Raw genomic sequence first — 12,878 nt, 5'->3', positions numbered from 1 at the left:
CCTCTTCAATCCAGAGGACGTCAACTCTCACAGTCAGGAGGTTTACGCTTTCCTTTTCTTATTGGAATTGAGGATTCGCTAATCCTAGAAGTGCTCGATGAAGTCCAGCTTTGCGACCAATGCTCCATTTCAACGAGCATACACTAAGACATGCTCATCAAGCAAGGATTAACATTTATTGGTTATCCATGAGAATGTTCCATGTTTAAATTCTTTTCCTTGGCCTCACTCATGGTCCATCAAAGAAAATTAAGTGATAAAACAAAAACGGATAAGGAAGTTTTTCTTCGTTATTTCTACCTAAGAAATTAGCATAATATTTGGAAGAAATGGGTTTCAATGGCAAGATTATTCAAAAAATATTTTTTTGGAGCTTAAATTTTACACAATTACACACTAAAGCCGGAAATAACCTCTAATACTAAACCCATAAGTATGAAAGGATTGCTCAAAAGAACAAATGAAAAGGCAATTACAAATTCTATTTAGAAACAATATGAATACAGGATCTAGAATTATAATTTGGTTGGTAACTAAACTCACCCATATCTGTTTCTCAAAAAAAAAAAAGTCACCCGTAATTGTTTCAACCTGATCCAAAGCCACCTCTATGGCAGTGCCATGCTGGATTTGCCATTAACGTTCCCCCTCAGACCCACTTCACCAACCCATGAATGGCGAACTTTTTCCTTTAACTAATAATTTGGAGGCTGTGTTGAGAGTATATCCAAAACATGTATGAAGAATATTTCTGAGCAAGTGACCGAAAGTAGCACTTCACATGGTCCACAGAAACTTACAGTTCAAATTTTGTTTAGTAATTTCATTTTGAAAAATTTCTGGAAGTGATAGTTCAGCAAGGGTCATTATTGAATTAATTATAGTAACCAAACAAAGCTCTTTTAAAGAGTTTGAACAGCATTTCATCTCTTACAAGCTAGGTTCTCATCCCTCAAAGCAATTTGGATACATCTGGCATTTCTTTTAAGCAAACCAACTCCTATTTTGGTGCAAGTGCCATCCTATCTAAGATTCTTTCTAATAGGAAAAGCTTACGGGATTATGATATTTGTGCTGATAAAGAAATCAGCAGGAATGCCAAATGTTTGATCTGCATCTTGTGTTCACTAATATCAATCAGAACTATGAAAAGCTTACAAAGTTGCAACTACACAGATTGGCGCATCAAGATTTATAAAGCTGGCTCTATGGCTGAAGACAAGACATCATGGTTAAGTTGTAGCTATGCTATAAAAGAGAAAAAGATGACTCTTAGGCGATCTCTTATATCGAAAATTCTACAAATATGCTAACCCAACGTCCACAAGAAACATGATTGCATGGTCTTCTCCTGCAATGAACTTATCGTAGACGGATCAGCTGTTCTGGAACTGCAAATTATAAATTTCTCATCGATCTTAAAAAGTCTGGCATGAAGGCTTAACAAAATTTACCTTCAAATGAAATATTTATCTGAATCCTGTTTATTGCTGCTGGCTGCCAACCATACACTATGAAGTATTCAAGTCTCTATACTCCACATGGTGGTACCCGGGAAAAAAAGAAGGCACAGTTATATTTCTAAATTTACAACCATGTTCATTACATTGCAGCATATAATAACCAACATATTTTTTCACCAAAAAAATATAATAACCAACATAATTCATGGAGGAGACCAACATTATGAATTTGACCTTTTGCTGACATCTCTCCCCTCTGATACCAAAGGTTTTTGAGACTCAGGCAGGTGATCCACATACAAGGCATGTATCATTTCTACATAATCGTCGATCTTTTCTGCTTCCCAATCATCTGTTTTTATGGGTGGGAGGTATTTCACTGTGAGAGGTGCTGGTCTGACCCGCAAACTGTTCTTCCTCCAAGCTAGATGAGTACCTGTCAGCACCATTGGAACTATTGGCAACCTTGTCTGAAGTGCTATGTGAACAAAACCCTGCATCAGAAAATGAAGAAATGACAAAAACAAGCAGACAAAATAAAATGGATGAACATATAAATTTGCAAGCACATTATAGTCATTGCCTTCTTAAATGGGAGCAGCCTTCCTGTTTTTGATCGAGTACCCTCTGGAAAAATGATCAGTGATAATTTTTTCTTGACTATTGCACGAGCTACCTGAGCTCAAGAACAAAAAATTAGCTAGAAATATATCAAAAGACATGGGAAAAAATGGGACTGTTAGATGTGAAGATAACCTGTTTAATTGATTCAATGGCAGCAGTGGGGTTGGAACGATCTATTCGGAGATGGTTTGCCAACATATAGAGCTGTCCAAAGAGTGGGTACCAAATGATCTGGACAAGTAAAATCACTGTCGTTTACAGTATCCAAATAGAAGCTAATGGTGCTCGGAGAAGAGTTATTTTTAAGTTTCTTTTGAAAATTACAAATAAGGGTTTGAAGGTAGCCTGGTATATGAGATAATACATTCTTCAAAAGCAGATGGGTTATGAAATTATAGCAGTTGAGTGAATGTATATCACTGACCTCTTTTTTAGCTATGCCAACAGTGCCCGTCGGAGTCAACCACATAACAAGAAAAATGTCTATAGGTGATGCATGATTACAGATGAAGATAGCCCTTGTGTTAGAGAATTCAGAGCCTTCTATTGTTATTGGATTCCCTAAAATCCACATCTGTAGACATAAGATGAATCAAAGTCCCAGAAAAAGATGCACAAATATTATCTACTACTCAACACTAATAATAAAAATAGATGCAGCAGCTGGATAAAACTGGACTTCCATACACTGAGAATAAACTAACTAAAGGCTATATACCTCTGCAATGTGGATATTAGACTAAACAAACATAATCGCAATTTCAAATCAAGGTTTGTTACCTCTAATTCCATCATAGGCATATGTATGTGCATGCATGCATGCGTGCATGTATGTATCTATGTCCCCACATATTGTGGTGGCCATTTGATTACACTTCTCCTCAAAAAAAAATCATTTAACTATGCTGACAATCCTACTTAACTGAATTTTAATACTACATAGCTTAAGATGACTCATAAACCTGGATTTCAGCAGTCTTAGAAGCATAGAAACTTCTTATCTTAAATACTATTAGATGGTGGATGGTTGAGGAAATTGAACCAAAATGACTTTAGTCGGTTATTGGAAGTGAAGTACAACAGGATGTCATTGATGCCATAAGCAGAGCCCCTCTCCTGCTTCACAAACATTTCATCATCACTTTATTGTACTAGAGATTAGTCCTTTTATTTGTTGTTCTTTTGATATCAAGAATAGATGGAGCATCCTTTTCCAAACTTTTCTATAAATTGCTCATGATATAAGTCAATGCTGAATTATTTATTGTTAACTGTAACCAGAGCCTAGTCATAGTTTATCACATTTTCCCCCTTGTCTAGTCTGCAATTCCTCGCTTCTTGGACAACATTTTAATTGGTAATTTGTTTCCAAGAATCCTTAGGGGTTGATCTTGCCTACCAAGTTTTGGTTCAGATATTGGATCCTAATATTAGCTAGTTCCTCAACTGATTGCAAGAATCATTTATCCATCATGACAACAGTTTCTATTACAATTGTTGTCCTTTCTTCTCCAAAGATCCTGACAAGTTTCCGCTATTGTTGGCATTTAGGTACTCAGTTGCAATCATATTTTTTGTCAAAACTAATTCAAGTTGATCTTCTGGTCACTAAATATTTGGAGCTTTTTCATATATAATTGTTCTTTTGTCTCAAATAGAGCATTACTCACTTCTTACCATTGCGGTGTAACTGATTATGTTAAATTTTCCAACAGAATTTCACTTTCATGATTTTCTATCTTCCAAATGTCCATGAGTTCTCAAAAAAATTGCCTGCCATTTTCATTTGTTTTCATTCTCGATACATCCTCATTCACATCAACTGCCAATGTCTTGTTCCACTTTCCAAGCTTTCCTAAATAATGGGGAATATCTTGTTGCACGGCCCATTCATTTCTAAATGGTTAATAGTAATTATGATGTTGCACTCCCCATTCATTTTCCACATGAATGATGGCAATGACCTCGTTTCCGAATGGGTAATAAGAAATATCCTGTTCATTTCCAAATGGATAATTGGCAAAATATTGTTATGCTTCCCACTTGTTTACAAATTGATAATGGAAATTATACCTTTGCGTTTCCTATTCACTTCCATGCGAAGTTTGAAACATTTTCAATCTCTTAGATTTCCAACAGCTATGTCAAAATCAAGTTTTTAAAAACTGGCGCCGATGCTAGTACCAGTTTTTGTTTGGACCGATATGGCACCAATCTGCCCCGTACCGATGCACCCCATCCTAGTATCATATCGGGATGCTACCAGTCCTTTTTTGTTTTTCTTTTTTCTTTTTTTTTTTTTGTTTCTAAGGCTTGTCAAGCTATTAGGATTGTTTTAGTTGCATTTTTAATGGATGTGCAATACTGGAGAGTCAGTATTGGTACCGATGCTAATTGAGTCAATATGGATCAATAAACTAGCAAAATTTACAATTAAACTTGTTATTTCATTTAAACCTGTTTAGAAGAAAAACTTAAGAAAGAAGCTTAATCATGAATCTGCTGTCTTCACTTGACCAAAGATTGAGCAAGTGAGTTGAGAGACCTATAGTTAGCTTATGTGGGAACAAGATGCCATACCTATTCTTGGTAACAGACCATATTGTTGGTGACATTGATGACATTGATGAGCCACTAGGTCATCAAGGTTAGCATCTATGGATGACCAACTTGTGACTTGCTCTCAGCATCAAATAGCATGTAAGCTAGAATTAGGAAAAGAGAGTTAATGACTCTGAGAAAAACCTCAGTATTTGCACCAGGACCATCAAATGCTGTCCATCTCTTAAGATCAGATTTACCTATGCTCTTATATGTCTACAACGGAGTTAAAGGTATAACAACAAAAGTTCCTGCAGAAGCCTTGCACCTTCATGGGGAAAGAATCAAACGGAAGAGGAAGAAATGGAAAGAAGAAGATCCTTCCAAAGGCGCTTGATGACCGTTTAAGTTAAATTTAGTAGAGTACAATGACCATACAAAAAATTTCCCTTATAGTGGTCATATTCTCATTAGCCACAGATGGAAAAGAGCTCCTTTTAGCTTATGACATTCATGTTTAACTTGCCTAGTACTGATCCTGTAGAGAACTTGCCTAGAAAGACATAACTGGAAGCTATGCTGTTTGTAGATGGGTTTGAGGCCAAGATGTTCTTGAGATAATCTACATGAGAATGAGCACTTCATTTTAGATGCAGGGATTGGACTTACTCCCATCCACATTTGTTCTCTCATCTGCTGTTTCGTAGTTCTGGAATGAGCAAATTTAAGTGCATATATGAACTCCTTTCAAAGAAGTGTTGCAGATGTTACGATCTATTGGATGCACATAAATTCAAAGCAGAGATTTCAGATAAATTGATGAAAAAAATAGCAATTATTCCATCAATTCAGTTCCTTATCCCTCTTCATGGTTGGAATGAATTAAACAGTGATGGATCTATCAGCCTAAATCGAGCTAGCTAAGGAGGACTCCTAAGAGGAGCAACAATGCCTTTTTCATTCCATTCAACTGATGGGTAAATACAGCAGAATGCGGCTTGAAATGGACTTTCAAACAAAGTTGGATGGATAAATATAAGCTTTGAACCCTTGTAAGATTTTAAAAATCTTGTATGAAAGTTGAGAGCATTGCTTCTTTCTTGGATGATGCTAGAGTCTCGCATGGTTGGATATGAGGAAATCAAGTTGCCGACCTTCTTTCCAAGACACACTCTTTCCTATCTAGATGATGATAATTTGCCTTTCTTCCCAGCTTTATCTTCCATGTGATCTTGAAGATTAAAAATAAATATGTATAAGTGTATTGTGGACAATAAGGCATGTAATCTTGCACAAAGTTAACTAACTTTAACTTTCAAAATAAAGTAATTCTGAATTTGCTTACATTATTATTAGTTAAATAAGAATGAAAAAAAATCACTTCTTTATGTTAAGTGGTCAACTTGTTGCACCATTAATGAACAACTTTCATGTTTGAAACAACAAACTAAATTTTCTCAAAAACAAAGATATACAGGACTTCAAACTTGAAATAAGAATAACAAGTAGAGCTGAAAAGCTACATCAAAACATGGAATGCTAGGGTGAGATTGTTAAAGCCAGTGTGTCCATGTTTTGACTATGAAGCCAAACTTTGCTGTACCAAGTATCAACCATCATTTTTTTGTCAGTATTTTCATATTTTGCCCCATATTTCCATGCACCACTAGCAACTACTACAGAAACAAATAACCATACAAAAGCAATCTAATGTCACTTTTTTGAAGTAGCAAACCTTAAGTACAAAAACAACAATAAAAAATGTAAAACCCTACCAAGGCCAGCAGCATCTCTAGGAAACACATTCATGGGGACTTCAAGTAGACCAGAGCGTCAAAAAGTTGATGGCGTCAAAATTCCATTGATATTCATTTTTCAAGTAATGTGGAAAGAAATTTACACCACACTCCACTTTCCCGCATATAATTGTGGCAGCCAAGAAAAAGAATGTAAGTTCATTTATGTATATCTTAGTGAGAGATCAGATAACATGAAGTGAATATTGGTGCCAACAATAACCTTAATCTTGATGAGCAAGCACAATCACCTCTATATGGGATTACTTTATGATCCAAGGAACGATTCATCAAAGTTTGAGAAAGTTTTATGGCCAGCTGTTAGCTTGATGCGGACCCTCTAAACCAGAGCCAAATTTCAAGCTAATACAACTCCAGGCAGAAGTGGGGCCTATATGAAAGCTAAAAGATTAGTAAGTGAACAAGACATAGTTTAAGCTTGTCAAAGAAAAAAAGAGGAAACCTCTAGGGTTCTCATGGACTTGGAAAGAGCCTATACGAAAAGAAATAAGGCATGTTCAACAGATGGAATCAAATTCATCTCTCTGGCACAACTTACATACTGAAGTGCCAAACTGTATCATAATTCTCTATTCATGTAAATAGTATGCATGACCAAATTCTATAAATTCAGAAAATGCAAAAAATCAGGCAACATTTTGGAAGAGGTATTGCAGGCATAGTGTTCAGAACAGAGGTGAAGTCCTCTACAAGGATATCTTAATCTTTACACCTAATGGTTTAAGATAATAACAAGAATATTTTTTGCGAAAAAAAACTTCAAGTGTACTTATTTGCACCAAAATGATGCCAAATATCAATTAAAACAGTTTGCAAGCCATTTTTTATTCTAGTTGATAAATGAAGGGAAAATTAAATAGAACAGGAAAATCCTGCAAGTGAATTAGTTAAACGAGACCAACCTGCATAGTCAATTCAACTATAAGAAAATCAACTAAATGATAACTACAATTATATAAAAGAAATGGCCAATTAGGAAAAGTTCAGAAATAATTAAAAAGCAGAGTTTTGCCATTCGACATTTATCTACAAATATAGCCCCGCAGAAGAATACCATCTATTGCTAATGCAAACGAAGGATGCGTCCGGATTAGGGTCTTTTTAGCAAATTCTTCCACAATAAGAAAATCAACAAAGGATGATCACATAATGTTTACCAAGCCAGCGTGCACAGCAATATGCTCAGGACTTGGTAGCATCGAACAATGAACAGAGCAGTACAACTCATCACATGAACATGAGATTACCAACCAGCCACCAACCAACCAACATTCTGAAGAAGAAACATCAAGATTTTATTCTTAAAAACAAGTAGATAAGAAGCAATAATTTATGTTATTTGAAAGTAAGATTCTCACGGAGCAATAATCAGCCAACAAAACAACATCAACTTATATCTATTTGCTGCTCTAAAAATGTGGTGAAATATCCACGTATCCACAACTACATACGGCTCTCGGGACACCCCGGTTATACAAATCACTAAATAAACCGTTCACACTATAACAAGACACGGCAAAATAATGAAAAAAAGAGAGAAGAAGATTGAAAGAAACAACAGCTAAGATTCTTTACCAGCATCCTCCCGGTAACATGCCCGTACAAGTTCCCCTGCCTAATCCGAGCATATGGCCAAGGAAGCAACAGCAGCATGATCGCGGCCCACACGGCCGTTGTAACCGCCATCGACAGAAAGCAAACGACAATCCTAACGACCGACAGGATGACAGTAATCCATCTATCATCATCCACGAAGTCAGCCGCCGCGGCCCGCCTGGGACCCGGCTGCCCGACCGCATCTTCCGGTCGGGCCTTCGCCGGTCCCCTCGACCGGACGCTCGCTTCGAAGCAGCTCTCCAGCCGCCGGCCCCGCAAGAACGAGCTGCCCCCTGAACCGTCCATCTACGAGTACCATCCACCACTCCGGTACCAACAACAAGACGAAGGAGAAAGGAGGAGGATTAAGATATACCGGATATACCGATAGGAGGAATATTTATAAACTATTGAATGCTTGGTTAAAGAGCAGAATTTGAAAAAGAATCTGTATCAAGGATAAGTATTTGTTGAAGAGCAAGGAACTGCGGGGATCGGTGGAAATCGGAATCCAGGATAAATTTATTCAGAGAGAAGAGGAGATTACAGAGAGAGAGAGAGGATAGAGGGACGGGGAAGTAGAAGGGTGAGGTTGCCTTTGAGACGGAAAAGAAATTTTAGACGCACTCGCCCTGACAACTCTAATTCTAGACCCCCCGACTGATATGTAGGGACTCAGAAAGACTTGGGTCAGCGATCGAATGCACAAGGAATTGCACTTTAATCCAGTGGGTGAGATGGGAATTATACTTTCTTAGCGACACCAAAAGTCACACCCTTTCCAAGGGTAGTTCTATATACACCCCCCCTATTGCTCAGGACACCCCCCCAAAACCAAAAAAAAAATACCCAAACTAACCTTTAGTGTAATTACCATATTGCCCTTGAAATTTTCTCAGTACACCCCCTTCCTCCTTCCTCCTCCTCCCCATCCCCCACCTCCCCCCTCCTCCCCTCCACCTCCCCGTCCTCCTTCCTCCTCCTCCCCATCCCCCACCTCCCCGTCCTCCTTCCTCCTCCTCCCCCACCTCCTCTCACTCCTCTTCCCCCACCTCCCCGTCCTCCTTCCTCCTCCTCCCCATCCCCCACCTCCCCGTCCTCCTTCCTCCTCCTCCCCATCCCCCACCTCCCCCCCTCCTCCCCTCCACCTCCCCGTCCTCCCCCTCCACCTCCCCGTCCTCCTCCGCCACCTCCTCTCACTCCTCTTCCCCCACCTCTCCGTCCTCCTTCCTCCTCCTCCCCATCCCCCACCTCCCCCTCCGCCTCCCCCCGCCTCCCCGTCCTCCTCCTCCGCCTCCCCCCTCCTCCTCCGCCGGCGAGGTGCTCGTTGCTCGGGAGATGGCCGGGGAGGTGCCTCAATGAGGTTTTTTGGGCGGAAGGGAGAAGCCGGTGGGTGTTTTGGAGGGGAAGAGCGGGGTGGGGGGGGTTTGGGGGGTGTAGAGAGCAATTTAGGTGAGGGGGTGGGGAGGGTGGGGGGTAATTTAGGAATTTTTAATTTTTTAGGGGTGTCCTTAGCAAATGGGGGGGTGTAGAGAGTATTTAATTTTTTTTTAATTTTTGGGGGGTGTCCTGAGCAATAGGGGGGGTGTATATAGAACCACCCCCTTTCCAAGGCTGATGGCGACTAAGGTTTAAAATAAAAGCCGATATAATATTATAGTGCCTATTATAATAGTTTCAGCCCCTCTATTATGTTACTATATGTAATTAAGAAAGAAAAATAATGTTATAATATGTTGACTAGTATTATATTGGTTGGCTCTAACATAAATAGCAGTTATTGTTTCAATGGTTGTCTGTTTGGAAAATAATAATAATATTTTTTTATTATTCATTATTTTTATTTAAATACCATCAAGGTGGTAGCCGAACGAAGCCGGTCTTCCACCAGGGTGGTCCAGCTTCGAAACGCGCGGGCGTCGATTAAATTTGGAGATCAGATGCCCCACGCCTGGACGCCACTGGTGGGAGTGCTACTAGTCCGCTGCAATCAAAATGGTGCTAGAGTAACGTACTCAAATGTGGGTAACCACGAATGGAGAGGGCACGTAGAAATTTGCGATCTGAATCGAACATGCTCCGGTGGAGGTTACTATGCGGGGAGGTTCTTCCTGCCCCCTCCTCTCTTTCTTTCAAAAAAAAAAAATTTAATAAATAATATATTTTGAGAAAAATATTAGTTTTTAAGGGGATCGTAGAGTTGAGCCCACGGCCGCTATTCATCAAAATGCCACGTTATAAAAACAAACGATTGTGATTAATGAGCAGCTCGATCGAGGTGCATCGTGATTGGTGGCCTGCACAGCCACGTGTCCACGCCATGTAGAAAAATTGCAGTCCCAATTTTCCGGGCCTTTGTGGGTGTGTGAAAGCCTGTGGTCTGTCAAAGCGCCACGTGGATTGCAGGAGCATGTGTTTGGTGGCGTTACGACGGCCCCTCGTCGTCGTGGCAGGCAGTGACTGGGTGGCGTGGGATTGGCGGCATCTAGAGGAGTCGTATGTGGCTTAAAGTCCGGGGAACCAACTAGCGGACAAAAAATTTGACCACGACTTGGACATACAAACCGCCTTGGGCCCCACACGAGACGAGATATTGGGTAGAACAGAGGCTAGCTGCTATTTTTTAAAAAATATTACCCTAAATATCAAATTTTTCCTGAATACCCTTCAAAAAATAATATATATATATATATATATATATATATCAATGTACAATATTTGTTTTTGCTATTCTACTCTTTTTTTATCCTTATTTTGTATATATATATATCTACGCCATCTAATGTTGTTAAAAAATTAACAGTCTCAAATTAAAATAATTAAAATATTTTTAATTGGTAAATATGCAAAAAGCAATATTTATAAAGCAATCATGATGAAGAACAAAAAAATAATTTCAAAATTTTATTTTATTTTTAATTAAAATAAATATGATTTTTATTAATAGTATTAGAAGAACCGTTATATGAGGAGCATTTGTATTAAAAATAGTATTTTATGAGTGTACATAAATAATTTTAAATTTTAAAAGAATATTCATAAAAATTTAAATTTTTAGAAGGATATTCATTAAAAAAAACTCAAAAATATATATATACCACTGTTATTTTAAACAAAACTTATATTAATACATTCACTAGATCACATCACAAAGCCCATTCAATAGATGGAATCCCAAAGAAGAGAACCTAAGATATTCGGATGGTCCAGAAAAGAATGAAAGTAGAACTTAATATTGTAAATATTTAAGATAAGAGAATGAGCATCATTGGGTCATCGGTCTGGTTAACCAACTGGTCACAATCCTTGAATTCCCATCCAATATAATGAATGTGATGGATTATAGTCAGGTTGAAGGTTGATTTATACATTGATGACAATTCTTCAATAGTTATATCTTGTATAGCAACCTGGAACCTCATCCAAAATGGCTAGTTAGAAGATATTATTTGGATTTCTTGATTCTGTATAAGTACTAAAAATCTATTAGGCAAATCACAGATGTGGGACTAAACGTATGCCCGCACGGATCCTTACATCTGAATCTTATCCAATGATCTATATCGCATAATGCATCTTTATTATTTGGATCTCATCAGCATGCTTGTCAAATCTCTTATATATTGCACAAGGGTAATCGGTCGTTAGCTACTTAAGCTCCTTTTGGCAGAGCTTTTCGAGGGCCAAAAAGCACTTTCTACCCTTCCAAAAATACTTTTAGATGAAATAGGAGTATTTGGTAAAAAATTCGGTAAGAAGCTTCTTCAGACAAATACTTTTAGGCCCCGTCGGAAAACTGTTTTGAGTTATAATATTTTTCCTTTTTAAACCAATATATTCATAATAAAATATAACAATTACACAAAATATTCTTTTATAATCATAAAAATCTGCAGGAGTCCCAGCAAACAATATAATATTATATTATACTATAAATATTATGTTATACTATAAATCATGAAAATATTTTTATACCTTTATTATTGTATTATACTATAAATATAATATAATATAATATAATATAATATCATAATACATTAATATGTTATATTAAATAATTTAATATTATGTTATATTATAAAAAAATTAATTTACACTAATAATTATAATATTTTATACCTTTATTTAAAAAATTGTATTATACTATAAATATAATATTATATTACATTATATCATAATACATTGATATGTTATGTTAAATAATTTAATATTATATTAAATTATTATGCTATATTATATAATATTATATTACTATATTATAATAATATTATATTATATTATAGTAATATTATACTATATCATATATTTATATATCAATACATATTATATTTTATTATGTTTTGTTCTATAATATTACAATGTCCTTTATGGTCATTTTGTCATAAAAAAATATTTTTTTATTTGTTTATCAAACACATGTTAAAGTCCTGTATGGTGTTTTTCACCTGAGAGCCCCCACCCCCGAGTTTCTTCAAGGTCAATTTCGATGGATCTATCTTGGACGGAGGTATGAGGGGTTGCGTGGGTTTTGTTATTCGAGACCCGTCTGCCAAGAACGTGGTTGCAGGGGGCAGCTAACTCTTCGACATATCGATCTCGGGTGCGGAGCTGAGAGCCGCTTGGGCGGGCCTTCATCACGCCCGGTGTGTTTTACGGGCCAATTTTATTGTCCTAGAGAGAGATTTGGCCACGGTCATCAGTTGGATCCGGAGGGGCCTAGGGATAATGGTAGTGCCCACCCTTTGCTCCAGGATATCTGCACAATGGTGGGAGCTGGAGGGGCCTTCCAGGCGCGTGTTCTATAAAGCTAATGGGGCTATGGACTGGGTAGCTGCTT

General features: G+C 37.6%; 1 protein-coding gene across 1 annotated transcript; it reads right to left on the bottom strand.

Moving 5' to 3' along the window:
- Window positions 1–1,545: 1,545 nt before the first annotated feature.
- Window positions 1,546–8,678, bottom strand: LOC103719321 (1-acyl-sn-glycerol-3-phosphate acyltransferase-like). Its single transcript, XM_008808518.6, has 5 exons — window positions 8,021–8,678; window positions 2,512–2,661; window positions 2,220–2,318; window positions 2,047–2,139; window positions 1,546–1,957 (listed from the first exon to the last, which is right to left on the bottom strand). Exons 1-5 carry the CDS (start codon window positions 8,345–8,347, stop codon window positions 1,685–1,687), a joined length of 942 nt encoding a protein of 313 aa, XP_008806740.2. The 5' UTR covers window positions 8,348–8,678; the 3' UTR covers window positions 1,546–1,684.
- Window positions 8,679–12,878: the final 4,200 nt, after the last annotated feature.

The sequence above is a fragment of the Phoenix dactylifera genome, chromosome 14 (genome assembly GCF_051530095.1).
Source record: "Phoenix dactylifera cultivar Ajwa chromosome 14, Ajwa_hap1_PhDact_Kaust_v1.1, whole genome shotgun sequence".
Classification (NCBI taxonomy): Eukaryota; Viridiplantae; Streptophyta; class Magnoliopsida; order Arecales; family Arecaceae; genus Phoenix; species Phoenix dactylifera.
The sequence above is the reverse complement of the archived record's forward strand: the minus strand, read 5'-3'. Positions and strand labels throughout refer to the sequence as shown.